The following is a 21568-nucleotide window of genomic DNA, read 5'->3' as shown; positions in this document are numbered from 1 at the left end:
TTCAGTCTTTATATACAAGTATATTATAAAGTATGTATTATTCTAGTAGAATGTAAGAGAGTATAGATTTCTGTTCTGAGTCTAACTTTACTATCTACTATCTCTTTCATTTATTATTATTATTGTACATTTATTTATAATTTACATATATACTTATTAACTTAGTCTAAATCTTTTTTCTTTTCTCTATCTTAACTTAGACTATTTCTTAATTTAGAGAGCTTAGTCTGACAGACTAGATATTATTTCTTTTATCTTTTTTTATTACTTTACTGTTTTACTCTCTTTTTTCTTCTTCTTATTTATAGTATCATATTATTATTTATAGAAAGTAAGAGAGCTAGTAAAAGTGTACATAATAATAGTGTATTATTAATGAGTTTTATACCCTTTTAACTCTATATTGTATATACTATACTTTAAATAGTAGTAATCTAATTTATAATTTTGTTATGTAAATTTTCAGAATTAGCTTACTTATATTAGAAACACTTTAAGAATTAATAAACACATATAATAATTGTATACAGAGTTTAGAGTATTTTTAAGATTTAAACTAATTACAAAAGTCTTAAAACAGATATAATTGTTAAATAATTCTGTAGCTTTGTACTCTCTAATCATTTTTTAAAATATTATACTAATGAAATATTAAAAAAATAGAAAGTAGCCTATTTTATAATGTCTGTAAATTTTCCACTTGTAAACTTAATTACTCATATAATTATTACAATCTACACTTAACTTGACATAGTTTTTACAATTACTTCTAATAATAACTGTGTAAATTCAAAGATGGTTGAGTCAAATTTAAGGTAGCTATAGTAATATATGTGCTTCCAGTCTCTATATTCAGTTACATTACAAACTTTAAAGTATCCACAATTCTGGCAGAATTTAGGATTAATTATAATTACAGTCTACAAATATTTACAGGTCAATTTAATAAGTAAGACAATAATGTATTACTAATGGTTTTGTATAACTTCTGTTTATTAGAGGTATTTTACAATAATGGAACTTTTATCTGATAGGTCATTAATTCTTTGGTGAACAATTTTACAGAGTTACTCTAGTACTAACAGTAATTTTAAAATTATTGTACTATAAAGTAAATAATGAATAAGAAATAATGTATTTTACACAATTACAAATCCTTGGGTTCTCCATCTTGTACACTCGATTATTCATGGTATTTACAATAAGCTGTACTCAAGTGGATATGGTTTTAGAAATTATCTTCAGTCAAAGCTACATAAATTCAAAGATGGTGGTTATAGCAACATGTATGCTTCCGATTTCCATGTACAAGCCCATTATCAATCATCCACGATTCCAGCAAAGTATGGGAGTAACGTTGTTGACAAAGGCTACACGCCAATCTCAATCTGTGGGACTGTTGAAAGCATTCCAGATAACGATCACTATAAAGCTTTTGCCTACCTTTCGTTCTTTGCTGGAAGCATTTCACCACAGTGGAGCTGTTTACCTGATAGGTCAATATTTCCTCCTCTGCATCTCTAGTTCTCGGAATACCACATTACGTCGTGATGCATTATCCGCGTTCTATTCTAGTTGACCAATAGCCTATGCGTAATGAAGGCATTGTACGTCGAGCAGTGATGTGGAGCTTCGATCTTACAATATATGCAACCCCATTGGTTTATGGGCAACTTCTGTCCTCATGTATGCATGCCGATCCTTGTTCTACGAAGCTGAAGAGCTCGAAGCCTCCACTGTGTCCGCTCCTTCCTTTCTCAACCAAACCGCTCTCGCGGCGAGTCTCGCCGTTAGCGAGGAACAATCCACGGCTGAATGGTTCACATACATGTCTGCCACTCTATGTCTCCGGCTAGAAACAGAAGACTTATTCAGTGGTGGCAACTCAATGGCAACGCGGGCCCGCTTGTGCCACACTTTGTGTTTTCAGGATTCTGTTAGTGCACGCCACTCTTCCATGCTAGCCCCAGTTACCTGGTCGTCTCTCATGTTTCCGCTTCTACTTCTCTTACATACTGTTCATGATCGGACTCCGTTTCAATCATTCACCACCGTACCATCTTTTCAGATGCACAGGTATCATGTCGCTTTCTTTTTGTATGTTCTTTAAACTTTCTCGGATCAAAACCCCTATCTCCTACATACCCCCCCAGTCGATTGGATGTGCATTGGCCTAGTAACTGTATAGTATAACGTACTGGATACTACTATTGTATAATCCTTGAGTTTAACTGTTAGTATCATTCTACTAATGACTACTTACGTTAATTAGTAAAGTCCAGAGTAAAGGCAGGACCAAGCTACTATTACGTAGTCTACTTCGATACTATAGTTGTCTCATGGATATCCGCGAGTGTGAGGATGCTAATGTCATTGCTACACGTAATAGTAAGGGGGAAACGCGAATAACATCGGCCTCAAGTTGAGTAGACAAGCATAGTCTAAGTCTGAAAACAAATTCTGCACTTATATTCAAGGGCATCGAGTTAATGCAGATAGGGAGAAAACAATCGAATGGTGAATAGTATCTTTAGAGAGCTAGCTGTCTCTGTCCTGAGCAAACTCGGTCGACAGTAATCCTTGCGGCCGCCACCACTCAGGGGTCATGTTAGGATCAATGCGATCACTCTGGTTACATGAAACACGTCTGAGTCTAGGCATAGCAAGGTATTCCCGTCAAGCTCATCTGCTCTTGAACGAGGCAAAGGCTGCAATTAGATCCTCCAAGCGGTAGACTCTAAGAAGGAAGTGGAAAGCCCACTGACAGCTGCTACTTCGAGCAGCAGGATGAAAGAGCCTGGCGATAGTCCTTAGAGTCGAAGAAAGGTAGTGGGTAGACTACCACAAGTGGGCCTTTTATAAGAGTGGACCAATACGCATGATGTAAGATTCCTTCGATTCTCTACAACAAAGTGCCAGGAAGTTTGGCTGAGAAGCGAGCGCGGCAAATACAATAAGGTATCTGTACCATCTCAGTCTGTGCTTCTAGAGTTCCTGTGTGTAATGTAGTTACCAAACTCGCTCCGCTGGTCAATGCGGAGTTCGGAAAGCACCACTGAACGCGAAGGACCAACCTTGAGCTTCACAACACCCGATTGTCTCAAAACGCTGTATACTGCAGAGTATGGGTCATCTGTAATGCCACATTCCTGTCTTGAGAGCTATACAGCGAGTAAAGAGAGCCATGGCGCCTTACAACGGCTCCCACCTCGCATATTCGACTCCTGAGCACTCGTGTCAGCACACAGGATGCCGGCCGCGAAAGGGACAGAAGCTTTGGATCTAGAAACTTCGGAAAAAATGTTCAATATAAACTTAGCTCAGAGACACACGGAGATATCTTTAAAATACTCTTGGGGCCGCGGCTTAATGGTGAGGTTGTGTAAGGTTTGACAGAAATTGTGGTCGTACACATCAAGAAAGGATAGTGAAATACCCAGAGGAGTAATCAATTCATGCGTTTCAAAGAGAAGGACGGAATGAATGTAAGGAAGTAGACCTGAGGCACGGGGCAGCGGGCGTCGCGGGAAAGTCTCCAAGTGGCAGAAGCTCTTAGCCTTATGACAGCGAAGCTGATTCGATCGACAGGTACTCGCTAATTGTTCATTGTAAGCGATCGTCGCTGGCAAGGAATGTCTATCGGCACTTTTATCTGCAGTCCACTTACAGGATTTGTAAAGCCCGTGTGGAGAATCCGACTCGACCGCGGAACTCTTGAAGTACAAGATACTCATGCCTGCCACAGTCCGACACTGCAGTGAATATCCAATGCACAAGATTTCTAGCCTATGAATTCGACCAACATGGTGGCTGAAGTATAGTTTGCCAATACTAGTACTGACTCTACTGAGCCACCCTACGGACGTACAGTCTGGGTACAGAAAGCTAGGTCGGCATGTACTGATCCTTCCTACTGATAGCCACAGTCGACCTAGCCCAGTCTACCTAGGTATAACTCCTGGAAGACATCTCAGCTTGTAATTTTAGACCAACTCTTGAATGTTGAATAAGGCATTATTTACGTTACTCAATTATTAATGACAGCTCCGGATTACTGGTCAAGAGACAGAGTAACCACCTCTAAGGCACTTTAGTAATCAATAAACACACACGATAGGTTCATTTCACTCTATAAATTTCAAAATCGGCCTGTGTGTAGTATGTACACTCTGTCATTACAGAAGAGTGATATAGCAATGAATATATCTAAATGGACCTATGACTGAGAAGGTCAGAAACGAGTGTCCAACACGCCTAACGAGACAGGGCAGAGATAGTTACTTAAACTCACAAAGAAGTTGGGCGGTCCTATACACTGACACATACTAGAATAGAAAATAATCTACACATAGTATTCTCTAAAATTTAGTACTGTCTTGGTAATACTCGCTTCAGTGGGGCAACTGAATCTGCAGAAATATATCGCTTTTACAGAAACGTCAACAGTGTGGCTTTTGGCATTGTGGGTGCAGAATTTCAACTTCTGCCTTTTCTTCCTCCCTTAACTTAATTTTCGAAAAATGACATGAATAAGTACTACATATGCGTCTATTTCCTCTAGAGAGATAGGGTGACTTTGAACCAACGATTGCAAGAGCAAGTGATTCTTTGCCAAACTCTGGCAAGGCGACCAATGTCCGATTCCTAGCAATACAGGATCATAAGCTGAGCAGATGATCAAGTCAGCACAAAGGAAGAGCGGACTCAATTAAATATTTGGTAAGTTTATGTACTATCAGTTACGAAGTGATTCCGAGACAGTGGAAAGACTCTTTTAGCCCTCATTTGGATGTTATTAAACATGCTTTGCTGTGACATTTTCATGCCTAGAGCTTCTTCAGTGCAGTAGAATGAACGGACGAATGGATTAGGGAACAATCTGCGCGAAGCTGCAACTGTACCTTCGCGCACATTACAGCATTCGCATCATTCGCAGTTAATAACCGATTGCGCTTCTTGAAACGATATTCACGCTACATGTTATTCGATTCCTTCCGTAACAATCCTCGTATTATATCAAAAGTTACATACTATCCGAAGTCCAATCCAGTGGCACTCCTATTACAAGTACAGTCACTCCGATTCTGTTCAAATGGAACTATTTCAATGATGTTTGAATTTATCACTGCGGATCACTGCTTCCACTTCAGGACGAATCGACGCAAGAAGATCTGCTGTGGTGTACTTGGGAGCCCAGCCAATGGCTCGAGATCTTGATGCTAAGCACCGACTATTGCTTCCAAACCAGTCCGGCTTTTGCGTAAGTAACTCGATCAGTCAAAGGGAACCTGGCACAGTGAAGCCAAGAATACTTACCCCATCACCAAAGTATTTCAAGCATTCTTCTCGCTTAAACGTGGTAGGCTCGGGTGACTTCGACTTCCCCAGCGAGAAGAGTACCTCGGAGATGCGTTTGCAAACGTCGTACAACACATGTTCACCATTCTCGGCAAAGTAGAAACCTTCACGTCCGTGCGGCGCATTCCTATCCCCGCGGCTTTGATCAAAAACGCGGATGTACAGATCAGCCTCTGGGCACAAGCAGGCCATACCGAAGAGAATACCAAATTGTAAGGCCAGCAAATCAGATAAATTTAGACACTGAGAAAGTCTTACGATCGTCGATGTGTACATTCGGCCACATGTTCTTGCCTAATCCCACGACACCACCTTGCCCACGGTCGAGGCCAGCACGAATGAGATAGGGGACTTGAATCGAGTATGGATTCTGAAGGCCCTTGTCTGTGAAGCCATTCTTGGCGATTCCGTAGACAGTCGAGGGAAAGATCAAATATGTCTTCGCGTAGCCTGCCATAAACGTCAAATAAACATCGGAGAAAGTGAACCTTAATGGTTGTAGCTGCACCTTCTTTATCTGCTTCGACAATTTGTGAATCGACAAGCCGATGGGGCTGAGTGAGTGGAAGCGCCTCAATTTCCTCGATTTTCGTGTCATCAAACACCTTCGTGCTCGCATACATGCCGGCAGCATCATCATCAAGAACACCAGTACCAGACTATTCACAATACCAAATGATTAGTAAGCCGATTGTGTATAACTCCATCATCGAATCGGACTACGGACCGTTTGAATTAGTACGGGAACTTTGCCCGTCAGTTTATTACGCTTCTTCATGCCTTTGAGGATTGCTTTGCAGGCATCATAATCAACAACGTCAGCCTTGAACGTCCCATGTGAATGTTAATATTTGAGCAGCAGTCCAAACCTGCAGTGACGAGCTTACCGTTGTGATAACATAGTCGGCCTCAGAGGCATGATGCTCGAGTTTCGCAATTTCTTGAAGAGAGCCTATGACTGGTTCAATGCCATATTCGGCTGCAAAGCGTTTTGCTTTCGCCGCGTCGCGAATTAGAGCCTTGATCTTGAAAATACCAGCATCCTTGTGGTGAACAAGTCGCCAAAGAATAGAACCACCGATGTATCCTTAGTACTCATAAGTATAGAATCGTTTCGAGAAGGAAGAGTAATGTTACCTGTAGCACCGGTGACGAAGATGTTCAGCTGGTTTGGAGAATGCATGTTGGAGTCTTCTGCGCAGAGATGTACTGGACAGCTGGTTTGACGGAGTTCTAGATGAGTCGTTTTATACTGAAACTGTGACTTACAAATAGAGATTATTCAAATGTAGTGATCACCTCGTGTGCAACTGTTTGAGAAACTTCTCCAATATTGCCCATATCTACCTCAGCCACGTTCCGCCTGGTGTGCCCTCATCCCATATCCTCCGGACCCCGATCTTCATTAGCACGTCAAAAATGTAACCGATTAGTACTCCATGAGCACTAACTTTTTGGTCATGGCCGTGATGGAACAAATCCACACGTCAAGACAAGCAAGAGACGCGTTTGGCTATGCTGTAAAAAGCATGGCTACGCGTCCAGACAGTCTAGGAACCGAGATCTCCGTCAAGTGTGACCATAGTAGCGTGGTGGACGGACATGGCGCAGTAACTAACGGAGCTGTATCTAACCACGGCGTGCATCGGCATCAGACGTAACCGCCACGAGCTCCGCGTCGATATACGACAATAATTGCGGTTGAGATAAAATCAATCAAATTGAATACGGCGGTTTCTAATGTTCCGGAGATCGCGCTCTAACTCTACATGCGCCGAACGATATATCGGGAGTTTATAGAATACACCTATTAATCATCGGAGACACACGCTTCCGTAGTTATGGAAGTTCCGGACCGGTAAATTCGTTGGTATTATCTGACAAGAAAGAGGTCATTCAGAGTACAGATTCCCGGAAGACATTAACGTCCATGCTCTGATATATGCACGGAAAGCTTTGGAGCAGCCAACTTTTCAATATGTGCCTAGTCAACATTTGAGGGTAGAAACAGTTGGTTCCGTCAACTTGGCGATCAAATGAAACAGGCACACACCCTAATCCACTTCTCTCGCTGATCCGGAATATGATCAAACACCGTATAGCGCTTGTCATTCTGACAATCAAGTAAAATGAATTGAGCTAAACATGGACGGATGTCAAATTCATAAACAGAGCACAAACCTTCAGCACTCTTTCGATCTCCTGTACATCCACGCTCTTTGCAAGAGTTTTCAGATCGATCTTCCCGCTCTCGTCTTCTTCACCGGCTAGATCTTCCGCACCGATTTCAACCTTTATACCGCCTTCACCCTCCTCGCGCATTTTGCGCACGCGTCCCCAGAACTCTATGAAAGCGTTTTCGTTGAGCATATCTTGAAACTCGTGTTCGGCACGAGCGGTGCGGGCCGCTCGCCATTCCCGATATTCACGCTCCAATGCGTCAGTATCATTATCAAGTCGCAATTTCTGCGCCGGAAGGGACGTCTGAATAGAGGATATGGGAAGCTCGGCGAATTCCGTATTTAAAACAGGTGCATGCGCCTCGAAGAGCGCGTGCAGCGCAAGAAGATGTTTGTTCCGCAAGGCACCGACATGTTTGTGGAATAGTGTCTGTCGAGTTTGGTTGGGGAGAATACTATGTGTGAATCTAGGGTCTGTCTTGAGTTGGTCAAGGGACGAAGTCCAAGTAGCCTAATTGCAGAGTATAGTTAGTATCAACTCTGGGTATAAGGACGGTCGTACCGTTGGTTCCCGGATAGCGTCTGTTAGTAATGTCCTAAAATGGAGACATGGACCAAGATTAACGCCAGACAAGACCAACGCACTTATGAAGAATATCTGAGAAATGGCGCACATAAATTCCAATTCGCTCTCTTCACGAGACAACGCTTTGCGTGATCGGTTCATTTCAGTTTCCACGCGTCCACGTTCTCGCCTGACTTGTTCCTCTCGTTCCTTAATAGCTCGTTCCTTTCGTTCCCTATCCTTGCGCTTTTGATCGGCTTCATTTCCATTCGAGGTGTCGGACTTGCTTGGTCCCACCGTAAGTTGTGCTTCTCCCGACAGCGATTTCTTATAGGTATTGAAGAGCTCTTCTCGAAGAGAAGACGAACCAACTGCATCGTAGCGCGGGTCTTTGTCAAGCCCTCGCTTGACATCCTTCCAAGAGGACGTCTGAGAAATATGGGTTTTCTCTTTCAAAAGCATGAAGAAGTCCGACTCGGCCTTAGCGGCGGCCTTACGTTTCTCTGGCAATAATAGCAATAAATTAGTGTCAGTACGCCACCAAAGTATCAGGAAATCGAATCCAAGCTCACGCTCGCCAAGTTCTTTGAGCCAATCCCTAAATCTCTTTTCGCGTTCCCGGTCATCGCGACCCCACCCGTAAAAGCGCCGATCCTTCTTCCATGTTCTCCGCCACTCTGTCCAGCTGGTGCGAGTGCTTTTCACCTCCTCATGCAGTAACTTATCGAATTCTGCTTTCGGATCTTTCATATCCTCGGAGGCCGTGGCATTCTGCGCCGCAAGTTTTGCTTGTCTCAACTCACGGGCTCGGTCACGACAATATTCGTCAAACGCGTCTTTCCTTGCTGAAACAGATGGGAGAAGGACATAACGCGGATCGGATACAAACTGAGGTAAAGCAGTATCCCAAGGTAGAAGAGGATTAATGTCCTTTTCGCGAAGTAGGGTCTGGTTCCATCATTAGTTATTGCAGAGTTTGAATAAAGCAGTCTGCCAACCTTGAATAGTGCTTTCGCCTCTTCAGTTGATAGATCCACACGAGTAGGCATGTTCAACGCAGGGGTACCCTTTTCCATCTCATTTCGTTTCCTATCTTCCTCATCGTCCCGCTTCCTCCGTTCTTCTTCCTCTTTCACCCGGCGTTCTTCTGCCTCAGCCTCAGCCGCCAGCTGGGCTGCCGCCTCCCGTTGCCAGTCCTCTTCCTCATCTTCTTCCTCTTCTCCCTCGCTCTCTTCTTCGGCTTCTTCCTCGTCCACTCTCGCCCTCTTAGACACAACTATTTCGTCTATCGGTTCGGGCTTGCGTTTAACTGCCACATCAGCTTCAACTTCGTTTCTTAGCCGTTCAACTTCCTTCTCAACAGCTAGTCTAAGTTCTTCTTCGTCTGCACGTTTCTTCCGGGCCTCTTGCACCTCCTTCTCCTTTTCTTCTCGCTCCATTTGCTCCACCGCTTCCTTGATCTCATCGGGAACACTCCAAACACTCTGCTTCCGCTCTGTATGAGTGTAGAATACATTTCCCAATGTTGTGATAACACGCATCCATGCCGTTCCAGGCACGGGTGTTTTGATTTTCGGCTTCTCTTTCTTCTTGTCCTTGTTCCGTAAGGACTGTGCCGCGACAGACAACGCAGGCATTGGCCGAACATATGTAGACTCTTTTGTTAGCGTATTGTAATAGTACGGATGGCCGCTTGGCGCTAAGGAATCATAGGTTAGGTCTGCCGTTGCAGTCGGAGAACCAAGAGATGGGCCAACCTCTGTGCTCCGTCCACCCCGGAGGAAGAGGTGGTGGCACCATTACATTAGGAGTGATAGGGAAATTAGATTGTGGGACGGCCATTTCCGCTCAGTGGATCGCGATCATCGAAATGTTTAGGCCAAGGCTAAAAGCGAACGGAACAACTAATCGCAAGCATGACGGATTAACGCGCAGGTAACACTAGGACGAGAGCCAACTCACCAATTGCACCTCCCAAGATAACGGGTCCGAATACAACGGTGCTTGGAATGAAAGCCTCAAGAACACAAGCTCAGCGCTGGTGCTGTGGCGGTCGAGGTCAAAGATTGATTGTCCGGCAAGGAACCGTGACAAACTATCCGCATGAATTACGAGTGTCACATATCATGTGATTAAAATGCGACATCACGTATCGACTTTATGTAAGTAATATAACCTCATCGATCCAGCCTGTTGCAAAATATATTTGTCTTGCATACTATTTGTGAGTTGTAACATCCTCTCAATGCTTGTTAAATTTTGTTAGACCTCACGTAAATAACCTGAAATACAGTACCAAACACCTAAGCAATTGGATCTCGCGCCATATATGCCCTCCTGACTACACTATGTGAAATTATTGGATGCTTACCAACCATGCCTAAATGTTCAACACATCACATCAACAATGAGATTGCTTACATTGAATGCACCAAATAGTCTGCCCAAATAGCTCGGAAAATCTGGTTGCATAAAGTGCTGTAAAGGAAACAGATTAAAATCGTATCTACATCAGAAACATAATCTATACAACAAATCAACTTGCTATCCCACACATATCAAAGCATGTGTAAAGTCCCAGATCTATGATGCCTTGTGGTCTGTGCAGCATTGCCCGGTGTAATATACTCTCTCCACAGACACTGACAGTGTTGTGAGTAAGAAATCTCTGTTGTTCAATCTCTTTCAATGCAATACAACAGAAAGCAAGATCTTCCATTCCCTCTTTCCTTTACCCTATCAACCTTTCATCTGTCATAATTTGTACTTCACGCCAAATTTACCGCTTTCTAGGTAAGCAAGGCGAAATCCAAACATAAATCAATTCACTTCGTCGAGTAACCGCTTCCAACCTGTGTGCTTTGCCCTGTTGCAGCACGCATATATGCGGCGTACGTCTGTGCAAGCACGTCAACGTCGGTTGCAACACTGATCATATCAAAGCCTTGCTCGGCGCGATGGCGAGCTTGATCACCATTGGTACCTTTGCATGCCAATCACATATTGCATACAAAGATCGGATTGAGATCAGAGATTGTAGAGCGAGAAGGGTTGATTGGCTACGCACAGTAAATAGCAGCTTTCTTTCCATATTTGTGCGAGATCGTCAATACTTTCTGGATCGCCTCTTCATGTGCGTCACCACCAAAGTTGACGCCCAGGTTAAGTGCAAGATCGAATGGTCTAATAAATTAGGAAAGCAACATATGGTGAGACGATGTATAGTAGAAATCGACGATGGATTGAAGGTACCCGATAAAGAGAATATCGAGCCCCTCAACCTGCGCGATCTCCTCCAAGTTTGCTACCGCTTCCTTCGTCTCGATCTGTCCAAGAACGAACTAATGCAAAGCAGATCTCAATATCATTACAGAACAGAGCTAATTTTTATTATTTTTTAAAAAAAAACACTTTACCAAATCCCCAGCACCTGCTTTATATTCTTCAGTAGTGCAAGTCTCGCCAAACGCATGGTGTGTATACATTGGTCCGAATCCCCTCTCGCCTATAGGTGGATATTTACAGTTTCTCACAATATCCTTCGCATCTTGCGCATTCTTGAGAAGAGGAACCATTAACCCGTGTGCTCCTGCATCCAGCGCGCGTTTAGCCCACCACGCGCTTGAGTCGGGTACGCGCACGATAGGAGAACGACCCGCAGCGGAGATCGTAGTTGTGTGTGTGTACAGATGCGTATCCTGTATGTCGTAAAGAATTCGCGTTATTTATCTGATCTTGACCATGAATCGGACGTACGTTAATTTGACCATGTTCAGCATCGACAGCAACCCACTACGTTGAATAACACGTTGTCAGCTTCTTTTCATGCAGTTCAGTGATCCAGTCAAAGCTCAACGAAACAAATCTCTATTCCAGATCATTGCCGGACCCGGAACACGTGGTTGAATACTTCGCTATCGCTCTTTGAACGACTTACACTAAGCCCAGGTGTACTCGCAACAGTCCTCGCAGCACCTGCACCTGGAATCGTTCCCCACGCACCAAATGCAGTTTTACCAGCAGCAAATGCTTCTTTCAAGGGGATCTTCATAGCCATCGTTGAAGCTGTTAATTTGACTATTCAGTTTCCCGTTTCCAAGCCTCAAAGTATACAGAACCGAAAGTGTTGATGCAAGTGGTGTGCAACAGCGTCGAGTCTCAGTGCACAGAGAGATAACCACGGTCCGCAACCTGATCAGCCAATGGGTCATCTGCCCCTGACCGATGAGAAGCCTGAAAGCCTGAGATCGGGCCTATCGGACGTTAGAAGGTCGCATTATTTTGACACAAGCCAGAAGTCGTATTGCTATTCTGTAAGACGAGATGGAAATCTTAACTTCATGGAGCAGAGTAGGGAGGGTACTGTAACTGCAGACCGTAGAGCTCCTAAATATAGTAAGAGTAGATAACATAGCGATGATCGTCTCTGGCCTTTAAGTAAGGTAAATTATGTGACGAAGTCAGAAGGTGTAAGTAATTTAAGCAAGCGAATACATTCGGGAAGTGCACTTCAGCGCGCATATACATACATTCACCAACATATACACAGTTCTAGATATATTATATTACATCGGATCGAATAGTGAGGCGGGAAGTCCATTAGAAACGAAGGAAGTTTAGTAACACAGCGTCAGCAAAAGGAACAGGCCAGAGCAAAAGTTGACGCGTTAAGACAGCCAGCTAAACCTACGGAGAGCGAAGAATATACGGGCAAGCTCATCTATCCAGCTCGAACGAAGAGTGAGAAGGAAAAAAGAGAATTTTAGAGATAGGCATAGATCGACAGATATACAAAAGACACGACAAAAGAAACGGCAGACTCCTTACCCTGCGCTTCCGTATCCTTTAACACTTCCCCATCCTGAAGGGTATCGGTGCGGACTTGGTGCAAGTGGCATAGCCTCATCCGTCTCGAGCTGCAAGTCATCTGCATCATCCGCAACAGAGAACAATACTGTCCCACTGCCGGAGACGGAATCACCGCGTCGCGCCTTCTTACTTGAACCCTTCCCACTCACGGATTTCCATCTTCCCCAGACTCTTCCCATCCCCTTACCGGGAGCGGTAGTTCTAGATCCGTTGAGAGAAGCAGACGTGGAAGCAGAGGCAGACGAAGATCGCCTCGGTGCTCCAATCATGAAATCTTCGTCAGCACCTAAATCAATGGCCTCCGTCTCTTGCGTATGAGAGTCCTCGCTTGATCCAGAAGACGACCACGACAATCCCTGTCCTCGATCACGTTCATAGTCTCCGTCATATTCATAGTCATAATCATTCAAAAGTCCACGTTCGGCATCTGCCCAAGCACGTAATCGCGAAACGTGAGGCCGGAAGCCGCCCTTTGCCCGACGTAAGCGTCTGCGACGAGCTCGCTGCGGAGCGGAGAGAGTTGGGAGGGTGAGAGTTGGAAGGGAGATGCGTTTGAAGTTAAAAGTATTGAGCCGCATTTCTGGGAGGTGTTGCGTGATTGTAGAGAGTATTTCGCGGAGCCGCTCTCGGCGCGTATATGCGCTGTAGCCCAGCGCACTTGTCAAAGCGCTATTTAGAGAAGTCGTTCATCCGGATGTACGGAAGAATCCACGCAACGTGCAGGTCAAATAAAATTATCGAGATAGCTAAAGTTAGCCTCGCAAGAATAACCGCTGAGAAAGGAAGAAACGCACATTACTGCGAGGATGCCTAGAATGCCAGCACGTCGTCGACCCTCGTTAATCGGACTTGGGGGCGATGCGAAATCTTGCTCGTCGGATTCATTGGAATCACCATCGGACGAGTCGCGTTCGTCGTTCTCTGCGCTCCTGAGTTCCACAGTGTCCTGCACCAGTGCATCAATTTCTAGTTGATCAGATCGCAGAGTGTAGACGCCAGCCAGTCCAGTAGAGTCTACTCGACCGTCTTCTCGACTCGATTCATCAAGCGCATCAGGTTTGACATCTTCCCGTAGTTGCGACGTCGTCGGTTCTTCGTTGACAGACAGACCATCACGACGAGAATCAACTGATTTGGCCAACGTCAAGTGCGTTGCAAGCGCAACGAGTGCGCAGACCAAGATATGCCCAGATACCCTCATGAGTGAAGAGGGCTGAGGGAAAGAGAGAGGGACGAGGCTGTGAGGGCGAGGGTAAAGGAGCTCCAGGAGGCTGAGCGATTCCTTTTGCCTGAGAAGGAATGTATGTCACTGCATACATCGTGCACCCACATGCGCCATTTTGGTGTGGTGGAGTACCCCGGTTACCCATCGGGCCGCATACACGTGACCTCCCGTCGCTCCGGCTCAGCTCAACTCAACGAAGAAATATCTTTCTCCAGCGAAATTCATACGCTATATATCGGTAAAGATGCGCTTGAAGCGTACGGATGCCGGTACACATCTATATGTATCGAATGGTTAGCACGTGCATGCAGTCTTAAATTCTCCAAACAAGCCGGAAGCCGGATTTCATCCTGTTGTAGAGTGCCAGCGATACAAACTGAAGTACTGGGGCCAGCCTGACATGATGCCAGCAGGGCTGAACCTCCACCCAAATCCGAATGTTTAAGATTTTCTTCCGCAGAAGATCTGTCCGTTGTGTATAATGTGCCGGCAGCCGGATATTCTGGTGAAATGGAGATTACCGAGGCAGTTCGACATATCAAGCGTTATTTGGGCAATTGCTTCGAAGAAGCAAAGGAAATGTCTGAAAGGCAGATAGTCGTCGAAGTGCTACGCGTTATATCACATTTTCACAACTGCCGTACAACCCGAGAAAAATACCAAATTCCGTGTACTACAAGATGACGGGTACAAAGCAGCGGGACAGCAGGACATTGGATCATTTTGGTTTGCGGTAATCCTTATGAGATTCCGCAGGATACTCTAGTCGACAATGAGTCTCAGTGACCAAACACTTTATTTGGCAATTATGTTATTTGTGTGTATTTGTAGTATTCCCAATTTAGGTGTCCTTCTTTTTCCGCGGTGAAGACCCTTGTTCTCAGCAGTCTTCTCGCGCCCGTGTAGACAACAGGTTTATCAACTTCACGTCCCACATCTCTCACCTATCTGACTGCAGGCTAATGGAAAACAAATCGCAATGTACTAGTGGATAAACATCACCTTAACTTGGACTGACTTCTACCGAGACGACAAGGCAACTTTGGAGTGCTCGCCATGCATAGGCGGTGTGCGACCGTTTCTGACGGATAGGCTCCGACAAGCGAGCAATGCCGTGGCAGCCGCAGTGCGCGCTTATTATAAAGTGTCGCTTCCCTCTTCACCTGTGCTGTTCTTTTCACCCGTGTCTTGCGCTCTTTCTACGCGGGGTCAACGATCGACTATAAGCCTCCTCGTCCCTTCCTTCCCTTTGATTCCTTTTGTCTATTTCTACTAGCTCTTGACGAGTTGGTTTTAATTATTACGCTTTATGTCGTCGACCACAACTACCTACGTCTCTCGTACACCAGTGTTCAACACAATGGATCCTTTCTCGCGAACGCGTCGAGTCGACGAAGCTCGGAGAGCTGGTAATACACTCCGGAAAGCCCCAGTTTTCCCCGATGGCGTCTCTACTCGGGAGTCACGCTCCCTCGATCTCGAGATGAACCGACGTCTTCCCATCGGACCTCGCTCCATGGGCTCGGGCAGTCACAACAACTCAAGCACCGTATCATCGCGTGCAAGCAGAGAACCATCAGACAAACGGAAAGCACAGGCTGTTCGAAGACAAGGATCCCTTTTCAGTGTCCCTGTTGCGCTGAACCCAGCCGCGAACATCTCGACTTCGTCACTGTCGTCTGTGTATTCTCAAGCATCTGTCTCGAGTGCGGTTTCTCTATCAGAGGTGAAAGGATTCTCAGCTGCCCGTCGACGGAATGCCAACGTCCCTGCTCCTCTTTCTCTGAACCCGAGACCTAGTCCGTCCTCCGTCTCAAGCCAGATTCCGAAAGAACCGTCCTCTTCACATCCAGCGCACAGACGCTCACAGACAATATCCGTTACTCTGGCGTCCAACCCGAATTCGGGCGTTGGGACCCCTACACCTCTCACACCTTCCTTCCGCTTCCGAGCAGCTGCGATCCCGTCTCAACGTCGCAAGAAGCTCGCAAAACTAGCTCGAACACTCGGAGAGAACGTGCCAGCAGATCTTGTCTTCCCTTCATACCCCTATCATGATAGTTCCGCTCCGACTACACCTGTTTCAGCGAAAGAAGATACATTGCGGGACGTCTCGTACGCTGACATGCCCATGCCCTCGTTGAACATGAACACGAACACGCGGCGCAATTCTGTTGCGAAAAGGCCGGAAAGGGAGAGCGGGTACCGCAGAATGTCATTGTCAGCTGGAACTTTACATGTCCTTGATGCGAATGTGCTTCGTCGACTATCTATCCACAAGAGGAATTCCAAAGGAGTATCGAATTGGAAGCCTCCGGCAGAATGGGAGTTAGGTCCGTCTGATACATATACACCTGTCAGAGACGATCGTGACGAAGATGAATTGCTGGGCTTGTGGAATGCGGACAGTTACGACGCTGTGATGCACCGTTTACGACACTTGAAGAGGTGATTCGAGATCGCTCCCGTGATTAATTATTCTTCTTCAATTTCTTCTCTTATATTATGACATGATACATACTGAAATCTTTACCATTTTACTCTTATACGTTCTGGTTAACGCTTGAAACCCCATTCCTGTAATGAGTCTATTATAATGCGTTGCATGCCCTATATTTATTAGCTCCGTATTGTATTGCATAAAGCAAAATATCTAATTAATGTTATAATACGCATATTCTGTTTACGCAAACCTGTCATCACCGATGTCAGCTTGAGTGATCAGTCTCACGTTAATTTATTCTGGTGTGAGACTAAGGACACCAACTGCATACGAAACTCGATATCTCCCCATTCTTTACAGGAGCATAAACTCTTGTATACACTTTCATCTAGCACACAGTGGGACAGCAACAACAATAATAACGAGTACAAATTTTAGTGTGCATTGCATTGACAGGATCTACAATGACGTCATGCAGCAATGGAAGTAATGAAACCTCTTTCTTAGCTTCTATCCTTGCCACCCATGTATTGATTCCTAGACTCATCCTTATCTCTTTTTCCTTTCAGAGTCTCTGCGGATCCCAACTTAATTTAGACCTGCACAAAGAACTTGAGCACGCAAATGTTGCTAATCATCACTACGAAATTTAAAGCCATGTCGATTGTTACTTCACCAGATCGAGTCAATTCCTGTCCCAAAGACCAAAGTAATATGTAATAATTCGAGAAAATTTGTCATATCATGAATTTCCAGCCAGGCGAATTAAGATAATAGACGGGAAAATTACAGAAGAAACAGGATTGAAAGTCCGAATTGTTCTGCTATCAAGATACAAGTTCGCCTGGCTCAGCAAGAATGTAATTGTCGTAAAGCGAGGTCGTCACAGTATCCATGAAAAAATAGTCGTGATCATGAGCACTAATGTCAGATAGGAAAGAATCGAAATCGAATAGTGGATTAAAATGCTTGTCCGAATTGAATGGTGATAATTGTCACAAGAAGCGAAAGCGGGAGTGATGACGAAAGGTTGAGAGTCCGAAAGAGAAGTGTCTGAGTAAATGTCCATCTCATGAATAAACGCATTTAGCAGGTCCAGGAGCTCTGGAAAACATAAGTAACATGAGCTTAGAACACGCGAAATACAATGAATATTAAACTCACATCCTTAGTGCCTCGAGGACCGACGCTGTGATAGGCCGGTAGTCCACCGAGACATTCCGCTACAGTAGCAAAGTTGTACCCTTTCGCCTTGAGAGTCTGGATTGCGAACGGCAGCACATCATACCTACAAGGCGCACAATGTCAAAAATTCGGCGTCCGAGACAAAACCTAGACAGAAGACTTACGCAGTTGATGAATATGTCTCATGATTGAGAGCAAGAACATTGTTCGGACGACGATTGGCGAGGTCCGTGTACGCTTGTTTGCTCTGCTGTGCTGATGAACCAGTGGAATCACCAGAATCGAAATCCCAGAGGACGAGGCTCTGGTTACGGATTGCAGATGCGGAGCGAACTTGGTCGTTGTAGTTACCGTATGGCGGACGCATCCACGCGGGTGATGCGCCAAGAATACGCATCATCGCAAGCTCGACTTTCCACATTTCGTCGTGAACTAGATGGAGGAGTAAAAGCGCCGCAGTCAGTACCGTGGGTAGTATGAAATAAATTACAGAAGAAGTGAGATGCAAAATGAACGTCGGGAGCCAGAAAGGGGAATGGTCGGAAGCATCACAGGAGAAAGTGAAATCAATTGGCAAATGCAAAAGATGAAAAACGTACTCTTGTCCCAAGACTGTTGCGAAAGGTCCAAGTGTGCCCACGTATGACTTCCAATCAAGTGACCCGAGTCGTATGCATGTTGAAGTTGTGGATAGATATTGTCATCGTAAATGCAATCATCTAAGCGACGCGTAGCATCGAAGTGGCAGTGATCAACCGGCGTTAGCCTGAAACAGAAAGAAGCGATATAAATAGTTCGGATGTACGCACAGTTGTTCCCGTTGACGAAGAAAGTGGCCTTAATTCCGGCATTGTTAAGCGTATTAACGATGTCTGCGGGTCGGTGCTGCCTTAGCGGGGCGGTACGAATGGTATTAGGGTAGTACAAACCTGATTCATAAATGTACGGCCCATCATCGAAGGTCAATGCAACCTGTTGTTATTGACTTTGATTACATGCATGCTAGAAGAGCTATGTTGTATGGAAGACGTACGGTATTGGGCTAGACATTGAGTGGGTGCGTCAATATCTTGCAGTTGACAGCGGGATTGAAGCGTCAGCTTACCTGAGAGCAAGAGCTGTATACTGCTGCAAGGCCCTGGCGACGAATGAGCTCAAACTCAGGCTCGGGGTCCGGCGTCGGCGCAGCTACTGCAAAACGTGCAGCGGAGAGAGTGGCAAGGATAACGGAGACGTGAGACAACATAGTGTGTATAAAGGGTTCAGAGGCTGCTGGTCCTGGAGATCGTTGCTAGTCGTGAACGAACGCGTGTAAGTAGCGGGTGCAAGTGTAATAGACGGGAACAGATACGAGAGGGTATCTGGAGGTGTTCGAAAACTGGCGAGACAGTGCATTTTATATCGAATGGAGGGGAGGGTATAAACAGATGCTGTCTGATTTGGTAAGGCGGGTGGCATCGCGTGGGGAGTGAAACTAGCCGTACAGGGGACCTGCCGAGCTCAATCTCGGCCTCGACGCCTTGCCCAGTCAAACACCAGTGGTCTTCATGGAAGCCCAGGAACTAGACTGAATGACACATGCGCTGCAATTGTTTCCCTGTTCGGTCCTTTCTATCCAAATAAGGGATGAATAAATAGAGTACGCGCTATACGCATGGTACGCATGGCATTTGCAAATCGCCCGAAAGCACACGCCGGCTTGGAAGGCCGCCCTCTTAGCCCGCTTTATCATCGAACAATGTATTTCTCCGCAACTGTCGGCCTGTAGTTTCGGTATTCAAGATCCGTGTCTCCGCTTTTTTACGAACTTAAGCTTTCGCTGACCAGCACTAGTGCCATGCGCACTGTCCCCTAGTCACGCAAATACACAAAAACGAGTACACATTTATGATGGAACAAAGCGCCGTATCTTCCCGGAACAAGTAGCATCGCTCATTGTGCGCTCTGGACTGGCGCAACAAATTGTGCAAAATAGGGCTGATTAAATGGTGAACATACTCAGCTGACCCGAAGGTGTTTGTCTCGGAATGCATCCTGTACTCAATTCTTTCCGTAATGCTGTCCTTCAGGCTGCCCACCCTAGATGCACTTCCGAGACGTTGTGGTACTAAGAGAAGCAGGAGCGCTAGGATGAGTGTCGAAGTCGAAGCCAATGAATCATCTTCCTCTGTAGAATTGTTCCTGGACAAGGGATAGGCAGATCATCCTCCACTTCTTCGGTCTCGGTCCCGGACCGGACATGGTTGGCACATGATGATCCGGCACCGAACCCCACTTTCTTTCCATCTTTGGCCGAGTGAAATGCCGACGCCGTTGACGTCAGGCTTACATCTTTCAGTGCTAGCGCTCAACATTCCACTCCCATCATGATCATTGCATGCACCGTTGAGCATTTTGTCTGCATCTGTTCGCCTCTCGTATTTCGTGACGACTTTTTGTGTGTGTTCTAGTGTACTTTTTGCGATTCACAAACTTACGGAGACGTCTCGCCGCCCCAAGTCTCTCCGGCTCCGGAAGATTTCGAGATGACCATTGACATCGCCTACTTAATCACCAGGCCTTGGCGTATTATTCAACATAGCAATACGACCAAACAGCGGAGGTGTACGGCTGCTGTCAAGACATGCCAGGTCCAGTTATTTACAAGCAAACATGATTTACTTCTTCAATTTGATCACTTCAGAAGGACTTCCAACACACGTTCGATGACCCCGCGGCGCTCTCGCTGAAGCGCTTCTAAATTCTTCAGTTTCCTTGCATAGGGAAGGTGTCTTTCAAGTTCACCTTCAAGTTCGCCGCTATGGCTTCCCGAAAAATCCGAAATCACGAGGGACAAGTAGACGCTCTTCATAGCGTTCTGAAACGATTCTTTTCTAGTCCGAGCGCGGCAAGTTCTTCTTCTCCATGTGCGTTAACGCGCGTGTAAAATCCGTCTACTGTATGCTCTTCGAAATTGCGTGATGAGGCCTACGCAACTTCGTACTGACCCACTGATCGGCTTTGAGAGCGACGAACTACAAGTTTGTTCGGCCGCCGTTGCTCCGCCAGGTCGTCTAATAATAATATGGAAACTGCAGTTAAGATCCATTCGGCTTGCGAGGAGAACTAGGACCTTTAAAAGTCCGTCTCTCTACTTTCCCTTGTCCATGGACTACTCGAACGTTCGATACAACTTCGTAAAGACGTTTTTTGTGGTTCGCCTTCGCAGGCCTATTTCTCACTCCTGTTCCAGACCAGCGCTCATAAACGTGCATCATGGAACTTATAATAAGTTATATTGCACTGTTCAAAGCTTGGGCTGGGTACTTGCTATATCTGCTCTAGCAACTTCCGATTGGCTTGTCCTTATATCGGGTTGCGATCACAGTGGAGGATATGTCTTCTGGCCTATGAGACACTATCTGCTATGGAATGCTTGTTTTAGTTGAGAGAACTGACGAACAAATGAAGGCGCTAAGCTCAAAGAAACCAGTGTAAACTGCGGTACAGTCCCGTTCCCTTTTAGTATCTTCATTCAAACTTCCGTAACTGAATAACTATGAATGATCATCAGCACAACCCTTCTTTCTGTTTAATTCTGCAAGTACCTACATTTGGAAAAAATCTGGAATTACAACCTGGAGCAGAACTGAGGCATTACGATCACATGTAAAACGAATATGTCATCAATTTCCTTCCATCCATGTCTCTCCTTCCCGAACACATCAACAACCGGCTGTTCTGTTTGCAAGAAGTCGAAATGC

At 45.4% G+C, this 21568-nt stretch overlaps 5 protein-coding genes across 5 annotated transcripts; 1 reads left to right on the top strand and 4 right to left on the bottom strand.

The window, feature by feature from the left end:
• Positions 1–5000: 5000 nt before the first annotated feature.
• FOMMEDRAFT_16371 (uncharacterized protein) lies at positions 5001–10290 on the bottom strand. The gene is made up of 16 exons (XM_007261662.1): positions 9861–10290; positions 9102–9802; positions 8676–9051; positions 8213–8606; positions 8101–8134; positions 7540–8049; positions 7412–7471; positions 6810–7342; positions 6628–6758; positions 6496–6575; positions 6246–6445; positions 6086–6181; positions 5867–6017; positions 5617–5808; positions 5317–5531; positions 5001–5253 (listed from the first exon to the last, which is right to left on the bottom strand). Exons 1-8 carry the CDS (start codon positions 9943–9945, stop codon positions 7280–7282), a joined length of 2223 nt encoding a protein of 740 aa, XP_007261724.1. The 5' UTR covers positions 9946–10290; the 3' UTR covers positions 5001–5253; positions 5317–5531; positions 5617–5808; positions 5867–6017; positions 6086–6181; positions 6246–6445; positions 6496–6575; positions 6628–6758; positions 6810–7279.
• Positions 10291–10744: 454 nt separating this feature from the next.
• On the bottom strand, positions 10745–12439 carry FOMMEDRAFT_16369 (Phosphoenolpyruvate/pyruvate domain-containing protein). The gene is made up of 6 exons (XM_007261661.1): positions 12041–12439; positions 11860–11895; positions 11520–11801; positions 11356–11444; positions 11171–11286; positions 10745–11086 (listed from the first exon to the last, which is right to left on the bottom strand). Exons 1-6 carry the CDS (start codon positions 12158–12160, stop codon positions 10929–10931), a joined length of 801 nt encoding a protein of 266 aa, XP_007261723.1. The 5' UTR covers positions 12161–12439; the 3' UTR covers positions 10745–10928.
• A 161-nt stretch (positions 12440–12600) lies between these two features.
• Positions 12601–14224, bottom strand: FOMMEDRAFT_16368 (uncharacterized protein). The gene is made up of 2 exons (XM_007261660.1): positions 13767–14224; positions 12601–13641 (listed from the first exon to the last, which is right to left on the bottom strand). Exons 1-2 carry the CDS (start codon positions 14171–14173, stop codon positions 12927–12929), a joined length of 1122 nt encoding a protein of 373 aa, XP_007261722.1. The 5' UTR covers positions 14174–14224; the 3' UTR covers positions 12601–12926.
• A 78-nt stretch (positions 14225–14302) lies between these two features.
• On the top strand, positions 14303–16884 carry FOMMEDRAFT_164648 (uncharacterized protein). Its single transcript, XM_007261659.1, has 4 exons — positions 14303–14454; positions 14611–14725; positions 14796–14930; positions 15186–16884. The coding sequence occupies exon 4, from the start codon at positions 15507–15509 to the stop codon at positions 16647–16649; it is 1143 nt and encodes a 380-aa protein (XP_007261721.1). The 5' UTR covers positions 14303–14454; positions 14611–14725; positions 14796–14930; positions 15186–15506; the 3' UTR covers positions 16650–16884.
• A 461-nt stretch (positions 16885–17345) lies between these two features.
• On the bottom strand, positions 17346–19183 carry FOMMEDRAFT_137958 (glycoside hydrolase/deacetylase). The gene is made up of 8 exons (XM_007261658.1): positions 18931–19183; positions 18859–18867; positions 18755–18797; positions 18635–18697; positions 18425–18544; positions 17990–18257; positions 17805–17928; positions 17346–17744 (listed from the first exon to the last, which is right to left on the bottom strand). The coding sequence occupies exons 1-8, from the start codon at positions 19069–19071 to the stop codon at positions 17727–17729; spliced, it is 786 nt and encodes a 261-aa protein (XP_007261720.1). The 5' UTR covers positions 19072–19183; the 3' UTR covers positions 17346–17726.
• Between the last annotated feature and the right edge of the window lie 2385 nt (positions 19184–21568).

Source organism: Fomitiporia mediterranea (genome assembly GCF_000271605.1).
Source record: "Fomitiporia mediterranea MF3/22 unplaced genomic scaffold FOMMEscaffold_1, whole genome shotgun sequence".
NCBI classification, from domain to species: Eukaryota; Fungi; Basidiomycota; class Agaricomycetes; order Hymenochaetales; family Hymenochaetaceae; genus Fomitiporia; species Fomitiporia mediterranea.
The sequence above is the reverse complement of the archived record's forward strand: the minus strand, read 5'-3'. Positions and strand labels throughout refer to the sequence as shown.

Excerpts from the sequence above, each read along its gene's own strand:
- FOMMEDRAFT_16371 (XM_007261662.1), bottom strand. The coding sequence starts at position 9,945 with ATGGCCGTCCCACAATCTAATTTCCCTATCACTCCTAATGTAATGGTG. Across the intron at positions 9,803-9,860 it reads GGGGTGGACGGAGCACAGAG|CGCCAAGCGGCCATCCGTAC; the intron begins GTTGGCCCATCT and ends ATGATTCCTTAG. Across the intron at positions 7,343-7,411 it reads AGCGAGAGAAGTGGATTAGG|GCACATATTGAAAAGTTGGC; the intron begins GTGTGTGCCTGT and ends AATGTTGACTAG.
- FOMMEDRAFT_16369 (XM_007261661.1), bottom strand. The coding sequence starts at position 12,160 with ATGGCTATGAAGATCCCCTTGAAAGAAGCATTTGCTGCTGGTAAAACT. Across the intron at positions 11,445-11,519 it reads AAGCAGGTGCTGGGGATTTG|TTCGTTCTTGGACAGATCGA; the intron begins GTAAAGTGTTTT and ends GCTTTGCATTAG. Across the intron at positions 11,087-11,170 it reads AAAGAAAGCTGCTATTTACT|GTACCAATGGTGATCAAGCT; the intron begins GTGCGTAGCCAA and ends TGGCATGCAAAG.
- FOMMEDRAFT_16368 (XM_007261660.1), bottom strand. The coding sequence starts at position 14,173 with ATGAGGGTATCTGGGCATATCTTGGTCTGCGCACTCGTTGCGCTTGCA. Across the intron at positions 13,642-13,766 it reads CTAGGCATCCTCGCAGTAAT|CGCTTTGACAAGTGCGCTGG; the intron begins GTGCGTTTCTTC and ends TTCTCTAAATAG.
- FOMMEDRAFT_164648 (XM_007261659.1), top strand. The coding sequence starts at position 15,507 with ATGTCGTCGACCACAACTACCTACGTCTCTCGTACACCAGTGTTCAAC.
- FOMMEDRAFT_137958 (XM_007261658.1), bottom strand. The coding sequence starts at position 19,071 with ATGTTGTCTCACGTCTCCGTTATCCTTGCCACTCTCTCCGCTGCACGT. Across the intron at positions 18,698-18,754 it reads GCCGTACATTTATGAATCAG|ACATCGTTAATACGCTTAAC; the intron begins GTTTGTACTACC and ends ACCGACCCGCAG. Across the intron at positions 17,929-17,989 it reads GAGACATATTCATCAACTGC|GTATGATGTGCTGCCGTTCG; the intron begins GTAAGTCTTCTG and ends TGCGCCTTGTAG.